Below are 15,390 nucleotides of genomic sequence, written 5' to 3'. Positions count from 1 at the left end.
TCTCAAATTATATATGTACCCCTATGTAACCTTAATAACTTATTACCTACAGCGACGAAATTCAACTTGATTGTACAAATACCTCTTCCAACTATCAATAGGCAGTTGACTGTAATAAATTATTTCACACCATGCACAAAATAAAGCACCAGATTTTTTTTAAACATAGTACAGTGCAGTTTTTTTTTTTCACTATTTCTATTCAATAAATTGAGTAAAACTTTTAGGTAGGTACCTATATAGATTCCATAGTGGCTAAAATTTTTGACAGTTCGAAAAAAAAGCGGATTTTAATAGCCTATGCAAAGCTGCTCATGTTTCCCTGGAAGCTTTGAGGGTAAAAGCGCCAAGGGCTTTTTGGTGTGTACGCAAGTGTACAGGGCTGCGCACGAGTCTTGTAAAGAATGTATTGGAGAGCCGGTCGCGGGCTCCGGCAGTGGGACTCCCGCGCGCGCCGAGCCCGCCGCGCCAGGACCGAAAAAGTAAAAGTTTGTGAGTGCAAGTGTTTAGTGCAAGTACTGTGGTACCACTGGAATGGATGGCAAGGTTTGTCATTTGTTGTTTTTGGGGACTTGGTGTATGTTGTACATTTTAGAGCATTGTAATTTTTAGTAAGAACAACGTATAGTTAAAGCCTCCTTAATATTGCTGTAGGAAAAAATATTGATCGAACTGATTACATTTCGTAAATGGTACCTTTTCAGTTTAATTAAAAATCATATACTCCGTCCGAAGTAGAGCATTGGCGCCGACCAAGTTAAAGTTTAAATATTTTCGAACATTTTTGAGCATCTTGGCCTTTCCGAAATATCTAATTCTGCTAACGTCAGTTTAGCACCTACGTAGGTATAGGACAGCAGAATGATATTTCGCTAAAGTTTGCTTCAATCCAATTTAAAATTACAAGTGTTTACCATCATCCAATGCTAACTGGTAAGTAGTAAACCTTATTTCAAAGGCATAAGGTCCAGCCATGGACAGTTCAGAGTTCTGCTGTTAGTACCTACTTCCGACTTGGAAAAACCATAATTAAGTAGCTTAAGAGTAGGCGGCAGGATTACAAGGAAACTAAAGACTTGGCTAGCCGCGCGAATCTGTCAGCGGAATATTATGACCTTCGCGCGGGATTTAACGTTTTAACTCAATAACTCTGAAAATATGGGTATACTTCTGTTTAAAAAATTGCTTTGCCAGATTACTACTAGTTTATACCAAAAATATGGTAATATGGTATGGAAAAGTAACGATATATGTACAACTAAAAATTAGAAATATTTTTGTGAATTTGTTGGTTGGAGAATGCCCTCGCAAGTATAGTCTAGTTCTCTTGTGAATGTTTTTATAGCACTTGCTTGATTCAGACTTGTTCATTTGATATTCAATATGAATACAAAAATGTTGCGTTGGCCCCTTGTAGTCTGTTGTTTTCCTCATTAGTAAAGTGGTAAACATCTAAAATGAAACAAATCACCGGCCGTTTCGTGAGAGACCCAAACTCGGGACTCCTGTGCATAATCCAGGTAAATTAGTATAATAATATTATCATCGTAGTATGGATAATGAATAATAATAAAATACGCTCTTACCGCTTTTTTGATCAAAAAACAGGTGCGATGGCGAGCCGGCCAATGACATCAACCGAAATTATTACCAACGTTCATCAAATCACCGATGTCTGAACCTTTATTAAATATTACCGCAATTGAAACATAAACTTGACCATAATCTTTAACAAAACAACTGACTCAACATAACGGTCTATTTCATTATTTTATGGTCTTCATCAACAAAAAGTTTTTTCCAGAACATGAGGAGGTATAATTCGGTATGACAATAGTTCATAAAGGGAACTCTACTAATATTCTATTAGGTTTAATTTTGACTTGTGTATTTTATACCGGGTGTGGCCTGTAACACGAGCAAAAAATATAACTGTAGGCTGTAGTCCTGAAACTTACCAACATTTGTTCAGCGATTTTTGAAAATTATGAATTCTTTAGACTTCTTATTTTTCATTATAAATTAAATATTACTTTCAATGTACGCTGTCATCAGTGTAATTGACGTTGATTGTTACGCTTTAAACATAACAAAATTTGCAATACATTGCGCCTTAGAATAAACTTTAATTTGTCCTATAAATCAAAATAAAAGTTATTTTTTAAAGTTGCTGAACAAATGTTGGTCAGTTTGAGGAGTACAGCCTACAGTTTAATTTTTTGCTCCTGTTACCGGCCACACCCGGTAGTACATAACTTGTACCAAAAGCTCTCGGTTAGTGAAATCAATTGAAGATAAAATCATGCCATTGAAATTTTAACTTGAAGTCAATCCTTGATTATGAATAATTATCCTAATACTTTTCCAGGAAACGAGTAAAATAATAGATTAGTTTTTCTAAAAAATATTTAGACGTAATTAACTAGATACATTCGTTTAATTTCTTTAACCGTTTTCCAGCAATAGTAAGATAAATCGGCCATATACAGTCATAGAATATAATTACTGTACCATTTCGGACCTTGTCAACTATGACATGTCACTGGGCAATTAATAAAGCCCAGCCGAATCAATACAGATCTCACATTACTGACACTGACAAGGTGCGAACGGTAATAAAGTTCGGTAAATGTATGTTAAAATAACTATTTGGCAAGGGTTAGTGTGGCTTCTACAATGATTAAATGGCAAACATCCTTTGTAAAAACATATTTATTCACTTACCTGTGGTGGCTGTAGGTGTAGGCGCGGAGCGAGCAAAATACCAGTAGAATGGAACAAATGCTTGCCCCACTTACCGCGCCAGGGTCGATGTCGAAGTTTAATGCTATAGACTCTTGATGCCAGCTAAATATTGTCCCAAACTCTATTTTTTACACCCTATACACTAAAATGACAGTTCCATTTACCAATTTACAGCCCAGTCGTCATGATATTGTGCGATTATTGTACCAAAAAGACAGGTCAGTCGGACAACTTGTTGCAATCAAAATTCAATTTAGTATATCAGGGATATAAAAACAATTGAAATTTGTGCGTCATTGTTCTGGTCAGTTTTTTCTTTAGATTTTGAGAAAAATAACTATGATGTAAGAAACACCTAAGAAATAGAATTAGAATGATGCATAAGACACCGGTCTTAAGATTCGGAACCCCACGACCTTTATCTTCGTAAACATCGTTATTCGTTAATATCTATTAGGCTACGCAGCCGTTTAATTTAGACACTATATAATTTTAGGCATCAAATGGTTTGCTATGGAATGCGTAGTTTCCCCAAATAAATACGCCTTATCATTGAAGTGAATAAAAGTGACCATAGTAATGAGGTGCTAAAATAAGAGGTGCAAAGACGGCACTACTATATTTATTGATATTTCTCGATCAATAATACTTCAAATTAATTTCCATTCAAACAATACTGTCTTTAATAAACGTAAAATATCAGAATATCACATTTTTTATTGTTTTTTATTAAAAAATCTAATAATAATATGGCAAACCCCAATTCCGGAACTGACAACATTCCTTTTGTTTAAAAACTGAAATGTTACATATGATTTGGAAGTTTTTTGCTTCCTCAACACTGCCATATATTAATTTAAATTTAATATCGCTTATTACGAAAAATACAAAAGAATAAATAAAATGTTGTGATTTTACCAATTCTACGGCACAATAGGTGAAACGCCATAGCCATTCATCACGAAAAAAAAATAACTGTCATATTATAAGATTTGACACTGACAATAGTGACAATTAAACGACTAATTTTACGACATATTGATTGAAATTCAAAACTAACAGCAATTTATTTACATAATTAAGTAACTATCTACTAATCGTTTTAAAAATGGACAAAGCCTAATTGATCGATGTAGTAAGTACTCCTCCAATGTATACCAACCTCACAACCTCACAACGATACTGTTTCGTCCCTTACCTAGTGCAAAAATGATTCTTCGAAGACATCGGACAAACATTTAATTACATTACATTCGTTAGTGTTTATCCGGCGATCCGTCTTATCCGTATGAAAGCCTGGTGTCGTATTCATGTATCAGTATCCGTTATAGTAATCCAAATCTTCGTATAAATCTGATATTTTATCAAAATTGTTTTAAAACAACAACGGACCAGTTTAAAACATTGACAATGACAGACAACGTCAGATTAACAAAGTCATCTTATTTTTTTGCGATCGTTTCAATTAAAATGTAGAGAACCAATAAAATTATAGGGTCAGAAATATGAAATGTTGTGAATTGGGACCCAATATCGAAAATCAGTTCCGGAATTGGAAACCATCCGGTTTTGCAAGCCCTAGTCTTAAGTACATAGTCTAGAAGAAATAATTAAAATAAATTGGACTAGGAATATGATGACTGTAGCAGGAAAATGACAGTTTTAGCAGGACAATGACGCTGTCATTGCAATTTCTTTAGTTGTTTGTGGAAAATAAGTACCAGTTATGAAAGAAATTGAATGGAATTGAAATAGAAGTTGAATGGTATAAAAGACATCAGCTAAAAGTAAATGATTTATTATCAATGGGCCAGGAATATGACGCCTATGGTAGATTACGATGATGAAGCCTTTATAAAATTGTGTACAATATTAATCTTATCTAATATTTGTTAATAATTGCATTAAGGATGCGCTTAAATCTTCAGTGCATATTTTTAAACCATAGAAATAATTATTTCTGCTGTTTGTAATATCCCTAGATAATAAAAACCAGGATAATGACGGCAGGATGGTGACGACAATGAACGATTTTAGTCGCAAAAATGTCAAAGTGATAGATTTAGTCGATGAAATTGTACATCTTTTTTATAAATCATTTTTTGAAAACAGACTCACTTAATTAGTAATGATTTTTTTTCTGCTGGATGTTTAGGTAAACGCGCGTAAAGAACTGATTTTGTCGAACTTATTTGTAAATTTCGTAAAGTTTGGACTGCTAAAGATGGGAATTTTGTATTACACATATCCTGTACTTCGACTTTAATAAACTACATTTTTGTTATTATACATTTGAATGTAAATGAAAGTTCGACGAAATCAATTTTCTCCAGAAATTACTTCAAAACATGTGACAATTTTTCTGAAAATCGACTTAATTTCAACGAAATTTTACTTAATACGAAATTATACTTTCTACAACTTGTTTACAATCTATAACATTTGCTGAAACTGGTTTTATACAATATTTTGTATAATTTTTCACCATCATTTTTGATGAATTTTTAAAAAACTGCCCCTTCTCGTCACATATTACCGGGGACGTACGCTTGCGGCCTCATTATTAAAAGGCAAGATAAGAAGACATGCTAATAGAAACTAATACTTGGTATTTAGATATTACGTAACAAAAGGTGTACAATTTCAACGACTAAATCTATCAATTTTACATTTTTGCTCTAAAATCGTTACCGGGCTCTTAAACCATAAACATATCTCTGAAAAATCGCAATTTTTTTTTTTTTACAGCTTGTTACTATCAAATGACACAACTTTTTTCTAAATACGTCCATGGGCTGATGCGATTACTAAGTAAACAGCGCGCATAAGGCTTATTTGAGCTCCGAATGCGAACTTTCTGTTACATCTGGTTTTTGATCCGACTCCGACTCTTTCGGGTTTGCAAGACGTTTTGCTCAGGTTTTATTTCCAAAAAAAGACATTAAAATTTGCGCGATGTACGGAACCCTTGGAACGCGAGTCAGACTCGTACTTTTTTATGATGCTAATCGATTCCATGTCTATCTAGGATAAAAAGCTTCTTAGAAACTAGAAAACACACACAAATTAAAGAAAATGTCATACATTTTGTATGTAAAAAAATCGCTTTTTTCACGCTCTTAAAGTATCTTAATCTTATATTATTTTTGTCTTGAGGACCGTAATAACATATTACTGCAATGTTCTGCCGTCAGAGAGCAGCACTTTCACATCACATAAACCATAGAGTAAATTATACACTATCCCTTAAACAGTTTTTTGAGAAGTTTTTACTGAATCTATATTCTATATTACTGAATCTTTATCTGAAAAATATATACATACATCCGATACAAAAACACTATGTAGGTACTTATAAATATATACATAATGATTCAGGAGACGTGATCAGGATCAAACCTACGTCTTCAGTAAGTTATAAGCAACTGATTCGTTCGTACCAGTATTTGTGAGATGAACGTTAATTTAATTTTTACTGTTCAAAAAAAATATATTTTAAGTACCAATTTATGGTCACCCTCTTTGTTTCATTTCATCCATAACAAATGACAAATTGAATGTAATCGGAGTAGGTATGGTTACTTTTGAAAAATCGTATCTCACTAAAGTGTGACATTATATTTTCTTCATAATCAAACTGCTGTCATAACGGTTAAAGAGGTTTTATCTTTGTTAATTAAGTGTTGTAGGGTGTCCATAATCAAATTTGTCCTTAAAAAATTGTGATTGTTTTACTTAAATATGACGGTGAACGATTCATTAGCATTTACTGATTGTGTAGGCTTGGTCCTGCTCACGTCTCATGAATCATTCTGTATACTTAAGAAAATGAAGTAGGTACTACCTTTAGATCCTATACTCACCTTGTTTACTTAGAAAGTGAAATTAGCAAAAACGACTACGTACGTACCTACGTGTACGTGTAATACGTACTACCCATCGTGAAAACAGTTTTCCCAATGGTATTATTCTCGATTGAGTATAATGTATCGGAATTAGTTCGAAAATTTGTTTATTTTGTTGCTTGCGTTTGTCTGCGCTGACGCGTATGCAAACATGGATAGGCTGTTTTGATATTAATAAATAATAATTGTTTTTAAACGTGAGCCTTAAAAAGACTTACGTTTTAGATACTTAGCCAAGTAATACTTAAATTAATAAGAAATAATCATCTCATAATATACCTACACGTCTCGCCACGTGAACTAAATTGGGTTGAGGATTCAAGCAATGAGTGGTATGAACCTACACACCTTTTTTTGCATTTCTTCGGATAAGTATTGGGTGGTTCTTATGTTGTCTAATTTGTTTTTGTCTACGTGATGACCAATTAATATAGTCTCTCTAATAGTTGCCACTGAAAACCCAATGTGTTTTTTTTTTAATTTTATAATAACTACGTTTTTGGGATCGTTGGACCCTCCATACCAGTTTTTTTTTTTTCATCGATTTTTCTTCGTAGGATAATGAGTCAGAGTTTATGAATGTACAGTTCAGTATAAAATAAGTGTTCCGTGAACAAAGTTTTGTACGGAACACTAATAATGTCGCTGATTCTTTTAAATAATTTCATTCATGGTTCTTAATAAGCTACTAAGGATTTAGCGCAGGTTTCGATCCCAAAACATGAATTTAATAAAATACAAAAAAACGCATTTAACCGATTTGCAAGATCGAAGTGATTCCATAAGAGCTCCGTCAACAAAGTTTTTTACGGAGCTCTAATTAGTGGTGTTTTTAATTAATAAAAAAAATGCAACCTGACCTGACTAGTCGCGCCGCGTTATTTAGGTATTATATTGTCTTATACCTTTAAACGAGCAATGCTTGTATATAAATTTATATATTTCGGGGATCTCGGAAACGGCTCTAACGATTGTGATGTAATTTGCACGAAAACGCGCATCTTTGAGTTTTTATATATTTTCCGAGCAAAACTCGGTCTCCCAGGTACTTATTATTACGAGTATAGGCAATTATATAATTAAGATGCTAGTAAATAGGTATTAACTAGGTGTAGGTATTAGTTATTATGACGACTTTTATAGGTATTAACAGTACGAAAAGTTCCTTTTGTAGGCAAAATCTGTTTCATATATGAAATAGACTCAATGGCTTTTAAAAGTCAAGGGGAATCAGCTTTAAGTGCCCGTTTAAGTACCTATTACATACTTATCTGTGTCGATTCAGGCCAACTAATAATGAAACCGTCCAGGAATAATCCAAGAGAGGAAAAGGAACTTTAATATAATCTATCATGCTTTGACGACCGATCTGGCCTGGTGGGTACCTAGTGACTTTGCTAGGGTAAAGGTACTCGTACTAGTAGTCAGCCTTTTATTGTTGGAGAGACCTAAGTATGGAAGGCAGAGTTAAGGAATAGAATCTCCATATACCAAAAAGTGTCCGACAAAAAACTATTTATGGTGGCGCTACAATACCTAGAAGACTTGAAAAAAATCTAATCATAGACAGCGCACTTCACTCCGTCAATAACGCCTAGGTTCTTAACTACTCTAGCGCTACTCTGGACAGATTTTTCTTGAAGAAAGAACTTTGCAACAGTTCTGCCTATGGAGATTCTATTCCTTGCCTCTACCTTTCCATAGACCTAAGTTCACACATTTGACACATGACAACGTTACGCTCGTAGAACGTAAACGCGCATGAGCATTGAGCATGACCCATTGTAATTATAAATAAAATCGCGTAATAATATTAGGGTTTGTCAAGTACTTAAAAACAATATTTCGCTTTTCTTAAATATAACATACGTTTAATTTTTTTTAGATCTTATTTATTAAAAAAATTACGATAGTAATTTATCACGCAAACAGTTACGTGGGTACCTATTAGATACGTCTTTTCTTTATTAAAAATAGTGGTGTGGTTGAGTCTGTCATTTCAATTGATATGACATTTCCGTAAGTTGATAAAAATCTATTATATAATAATAAACGATACTTTTAAAACAAAACGACAATAAAATTTATTACTTACGATGTGAAAAAACTTTAATTAATAATACAAACGAAACAATACAAACATGCAAATTCGTCTGTAAAATTAATTCAACTAATTCGTTTATAATAGTTAGATTTGACAAACGATACGTCTTACCCTCCCGTATTACTCGTAAATTAAATTTGTGGTAGTAAATACTAATCGTCGTTGTAGGTGACGCTTTTTTATGTGTACATTTTTACTAAGTCCCTGGTATCTCGCTGCTATTTATAACTTTTCGTTAAGTTCGCGAACGGCTGGACCGATTTGGCTAATTTTGATATTAGAATATTTCTAGGTCCAAGGACGGTTTGAACTGTGAAAAAATATGGAAAGATTTCAAGGAAAATAGTAAAAATAATGTTATTTTTTCATATAAAACGGTTCCTACGATGAGGTGTTAATGTTAGTGTTCATTATAATTATAAAGATCCTCTCGGATCTTCAGATATCAAGCAAAAACGGAGAAATTCAAGATGTTGCGCGTTTTTACCAAATTCGACCTTAGAATCATAATGAAGGGCTGCTCGGATCCCTAGACATTGATTTTCATCTTAATCGTATGAAAAATTCAGAAATTCAAACCTGCGGCATTTCTATTTATTTTGACCTTCAAATCATAATGAAAGGCCTCTCGGATTCTCAGATATCGATTTTCATCTTGATCAGAGCAACATTGAAAAACCACTAATGCCAGCTGTTTTTTTTTAAGTCAATTTTGACCTATTGTCTATGAGTTCAGATCAAGTTTACATTAATTTCTATCTGACAAATTTATGTGTCACCTAACTTAACATCGCAGGAGCAGGTGGATGAACGATACAATCCATTAATTAGTTCTGATACTTAATTGCCTTTAAACACGTGCGACAAACGAACAAATAATAAGCCTGTATATTAATACACTTTAAAATTAAAATAAATTATCATATAAAAATATTGCATTTAAAACATGTTCAATATTGCATGAAACCGTCTACTTAGAGTCAGTTTCTATTGTCATGTATTTTCCAGTGACAACGCGACAGACAATCAGAGCGCCTCATTTTATAATAGACCAATCGTAGTGTGGGTGGTTTAAATTGACTAATCATAGTCAAACGACGTAAACTTTGACCTAAACTTTGACGAGTTGCAATTGATTCGTTCTGATTATTGCGTATCTTAATTGTGGGGCCACTTTTAGGGTGATATTTTGCTTGAAGCTAGTCTTCCTTGTTTTTTTCGTCGCTGATTAAGGGATGGAAGATTGTCATAAGCAACTTACAAAAATAAGTGAAATTTAAATAAGATACATTTTACTCTCTAAATTAAAAATAGGCTATAAATAAACTTAAAACTAATGATAAAAAGTAAATTTAAAATAAGAGTGAAATCCCATCAAGAATATTTTCATGTAAAACGTTGCCAAGATGAAACCATATTTAAGGCTCGCACTGTCAAAAAGTTATCACATCTCTTGTAGAGCCAAGCTTCTAACTCTACAAGCCCTTACTTCACAACCTCTACACCTTAGTCAAAATATGTGGTATTAGCGGTTTCGTTACTACAAGAATTATTATATTAAAAAATAATGAATAGTGAATACATTTTACACTTTACGCCCATGTGACGGTAGCGAAACGGCCAAGCCACATATTTTGACCAAGTTGTAGAGTTTGCGAATTTAGGGCTTGCAGAGTTAGAAGCTTGGATCTACGAGAAATCTGATAACTTTTTGACAGTGCGAGCCTTATGGCAACATTTTACATGAAAAAGTTTTTGATGGGATTGGTGTTTTCTACAAACTATTATCACTTACTCCATTCATTTTACGGACTGTTAATATGACGAATCGGAATTAATTAATAACGTATAATTATACTCTCTTACACTTTTTTGGTGTACAATTATAATTACAAGAACTAGAATCCAACAAAATATCATTTCATGCCAATCAGTACAATACCATATCGGTTACCGATCTTTTGCATACTTATATTAGAACGTTTTTCTGTAAGCTTTGTATGAAAATATATTTTTCACGTCAGCAGCTGGAACAAGGGTAATTTGCTGCTTAAAAACAGTGAGCAAAATCACATTTTGCTCACTGAGTGAGACAAAATAACATTCAAGTGACCTTCATATACGAATGTCATTTCAACGTGCGGGGCCTAATACAAGTTCGTAGTATTTGGATTTTATTGTCTTTGTCCCTTTCACGTCATTAGCAAAAAGAAAGAGACAAAAAAGTGCATACGTAATTCAACGATATATTGACTGTTTATAATAGACCCCCGAAATAAGTCAGACAGCATCGTTCCAAAACACCCTACTAGTCTTCATTCGTAATAATGAATGAATGAAATAAAAGTTTAAAATTTAATAAAAATACCATATGTTACGTATTTTCACACACAACACACAACAAAACAATATACTTATACAAATTTACGCAATTGCTACGCAGTAAATAATTCTAATTAACGACTTTTAACGATCTCTACTATAGTTGACAAATAGTAGTATCCGCAATTCGGACCGTAACTTACAAAGTTTTTTTTAACAAAAAAAAGTTCACGATTAAATTGTCAATTGATGTTCGTTAATTCATTATTTTCGTATCATTTTATTGAAGTATCTTTCGTTTTGTTTTATTGCGGTAATTGAAGTTAATTGTTAGAATACCTTCAGAAAACATGAGTGAAATAGTGATGAAGACGGATTACATTTTTTCAGGTTGTATTTTTTGATGGCTGACTGACGTGAAAAATTTTGTGTACTACACGAGATCAAAGTTATTTACATCTCGTGCGCTTTTGAGTCCCTTACCACGCTCAAGATTCTAAATTAGATTCACTCGCTACGCTCGTGAATCTACTATAGAATCTTTCGCTTGCACGGGACTCAAAACAAGCACTCGAAGAAATATCAAACTTTGCTCTCTTGTTGTACAAATAACTATTTCATCACTCTTGTTCGAAAAATATATAATTTCATGCAGGTGTGCTGAAGGACAAAGGCCTAATTTGCTCCCGCGGATTATTATGGATTGTGAAAAAAAAGCTATAACTCCCTTTTTTAGGGTTCCGTAGTCAACTAGGAACCCTTATAGTTTCGCCATGTCCGTCTGTCTGTCTGTCTGTATGTTTGTCTGTCCGAGGCTTTGCTCCGTGGTTGTTAGTGCTAGAAAGCTGAAATTTGGCATGGATATAAAAATCAATAAAGCCGACAACGTCGTATAATAAAATCTAAAATTATTATTTTTTAGGGTACCTACACTACACTTAAAGTGGGGGTGAAATTTTTTTTTTGCTTCAACCCTACTGTGTGGGATATCGTTGGAAAGGTCTTTCAAAACTAATAGGGGTCTTCAACAAACATTTCTTGATAAAGTGAATATATTCGGAGATAATTACTCCGAAAGAAAAAATAAAGGTCCAAAAAATATGAAAAAAATCCTGGAAGTAGAGCTTAACAAAGACATTAAATGAAAACTATAGCGGATATGATCAGTTTGGCTGTTTTTGAGTTATCGCAAAAACTTTCCCCTTCATAGTAAAAAGACTTACCTACACCCACAGTTCATCCCTTGGTTAACAATCTACCATACTTTAAGCTCCAGTTTAGCTTATTGTGACGGAAGAGTAACTACGGAACCCTACTTTGAGAATGGCCCGACATGCTCTTGGCCGGTTTTCTTATTTATTTATTATGTCACTTATTCATACAAACCAAGTAACATAAATGAGTTTTACTTTTAAAATACCGACGTTTATAATTTAATTGAGTGAGGTTAGCTGTCTTTTAATTTACTAGCAGCAGTACACGTTATCGTGCAGTCCAAGTCACACATTTTAGAGATTATAGTATTTAAAAAACAAGTTCGCGCTGTCCCTCTCACTCGCTACGCTGCGTTCCTGCTTCGACATCGCTCCTCCAGTACTCATTATTTCAGAGTTATTTTTGTGTTATTAACAGAGACTATTTTATTTTCATTTTTGGGGATGGGGGGCGGGTCTTTGTTGTCTTGGATTTGGATACTCGCATAATTGTAATCAAACTTCACAGGTAAGTTCGTTTGATTATTAAATATACTTCGTATCCAAATCCAAGACAACAAATATAATTTACTAGCAGATGTTCAGAGCTTTGTATTTAAATTCAAATCCTGAATGCGAAAATAAAATAAAATATCAGTATGTTACGAACATACTGATATTATTGAGTTTGACTAAAGAGAACAACGTACCACCTAGAAGTTATTAATTTATATCCAATTTAAATTATTATTTATGTATCCACATAGTATAAATGTAAAATGTATGTATAGCATAATAAAATTAAGGAGTGAAATTGCTCTTGGTATTTCATTTCGTTAATATTAAAAAAGTATAAAACTTTCTTTGATTTCACTGTAGTATATTGATAAAGTTGTATATATCTTAATATTCACAAGGTACAACTATTTTTATGTCATTTACAAGCCAGGACGCCATTAAGTGTAAATGTGTTTTCAAGCTTTAGTTGGCTCTAAATAAGTTTTAGATGGGCATTTTCTATCTGTAACCATATAAACAAACCATTTTGTATAATTTAGAATTTACCAACCATTCTCTGGATGTAATTACAACGGAGACAAACAAGCTTACGGCCTGCCTGATGGTAAACAATCACCGTAGCCTATGAATGCCCGCTACTGCAGAGGTATATTACATGCGCGTTACTGACCCTAAAATATAATCTAATTTTATGTTACGACACTTTAAAGTTAATTTTGAATACAGCAATCAATACTTTCCTCGGTAAATAGCCTTTGAGTGAGGTAGATAAAGGAGAATTTTCTTCATTGTAAAGCTACCATAAATATCAAGGCTATATGTAAGTACTTTAAAACTAAGTCTGGACAATTACTAGTAGAGTATCCTGTAGGTATTAAGTATTTGAAACTTATCACTTTGAAAATATAGATGGACTAATTTTAGTTATTACCACAGATCAAGAAATAGTAATATGATATTATTTATAACTAAATAGCTAATCTCATCTGCTTATGCGTATCTGAACGATGATGGCTACTACGCTAACAAGTGGCAAGGAACTTAGGTAGATTATATGTTGAGTTATGATATATTTGTGAACAAAATATCTGGCATGACTTGTAACTTGTACCTACTTCATTTTAAGGAGTAACATTTTTTAACGTTACTTACAATAAAACTGTACAGTGTGCATTGCGACGAAAAATGAAAACTATTTAAGCTTTCTTTTACAGCAAGACAATATGACAACCCGAGCTTTTACATTTCAGACAATAATAATGTTATTGTTAAAGGATTTCAACCCTTTATTGCGATTATTAATCTAGCTACTTAGCGCAAGCGACTGCAACACGTGGCAGCATAACTCTAGTTGCATGGTTGCACAATTTACAGCACTTATTTCGCGTCGCGGGATAGTGCATCAACGGCGGTTCAGCTCTTGTTTGATGCGGCGATGTTCCCCTGAAGTTTGGAGCTGAGAATCCGTAAGTAAATTGTACCGGATTTATTACATTAGGCTCGTTGATATGGTATATTCTTGACAGCATATCAAAGCTGACGTTTGAAGTTATTAGGAGTATATAACAGCGTGATATGAGTACGAATCATAAATTTGGGTTAAAGGGTTTACAGATATATTTTTTCCTATATGTTGTTTACATACAGCATTTCTTTGTCTGTAAGGGCAATGACATTGCGTACATTTTGTTTAAGGTATTTTAGGCCGCATTAACACCTATTAAATTACCTTAACGTAACAAGAACCTCCTTTATATTTCATTATTTTTACAAGTCCTGTAAACTTTAGCTCAACCTTAAATATTTTTGCTCTTTAGTCCCTTATATTTACATGCGTAAAGCTACTTCCAATACTATTAAAGTCTTCAATCATTACATTGGCATCAACACTGTTATAGTAGAGCAACGTTATATATCTTTGACGATATCATTTTGAGATATGTATAATGACCGACTGTAGACCGAAGAGCGAAGTGACCGAAGAGCGTAGCGACCGAAGTGCGAAGCGACCGAAGAGCGAAGCGACCAAAAGGAGCAAAGCAACCGAAGAACCAAATGACCGAAGCATTATAACCTCGACACTTAAAATGAAGCACATATAGCCTCGACGCTGCGAAAATGGAGGCCTCGATACGATTATTGTGGAATTGTATAGTACATATAACTTAAAGTGCGGCATATATCTTCGTCACTGCGACAGCTGCGACAGCGGACCCCTTGACACAATTATTGTGGAGTAATGATAGCATCCTCACTATGACGTGGGGCAAACTTAGCCTCAACACTACGACAACAGAGCCCTCGACACAATGATTGTGGAGTAATGATAGCCTCCTCACTATTAAAGTGGGGTACATATAGCCTCGACGCTGTGAAAGCGGAGCCCTCGACACAATATTGTGGAGTAATGATAGCCTCTTAACTATTAAAGTGGGGCAAATATGGCTTCAACGCTGTGAAAGCGGAGCCCTCGACACAATGACTGTGGAGTAATGATAGCCTCTTCACTATTAAAGTGGGGCAAATATAGCTTCGACGCTGTGAAAGCGGAGCACTCGACACAATGGTTGTGGAGTAATGATAGCCTCATCACTATTAAAGT

General features: G+C 33.8%; 1 protein-coding gene across 1 annotated transcript in view; it reads left to right on the top strand.

Moving 5' to 3' along the window:
• The first annotated feature begins 401 nt into the window (after positions 1–401).
• Positions 402–15,390, top strand: part of LOC133516925 (ankyrin repeat and BTB/POZ domain-containing protein 2) — a 79,293-nt gene continuing 64,304 nt past the window's right edge. Inside the window, exon 1 of the mRNA XM_061849981.1 lies at positions 402–546. Within this exon, the coding sequence (XP_061705965.1) occupies positions 539–546 (8 nt within the window). The 5' untranslated portion in view covers positions 402–538. The remainder of the gene's footprint in view (positions 547–15,390) is intronic.

The sequence above is a fragment of the Cydia pomonella genome, chromosome 4, assembly GCF_033807575.1.
Source record: "Cydia pomonella isolate Wapato2018A chromosome 4, ilCydPomo1, whole genome shotgun sequence".
NCBI lineage: Eukaryota > Metazoa > Arthropoda > Insecta > Lepidoptera > Tortricidae > Cydia > Cydia pomonella.
This window is presented reverse-complemented; position numbering and strand designations above follow the sequence as displayed.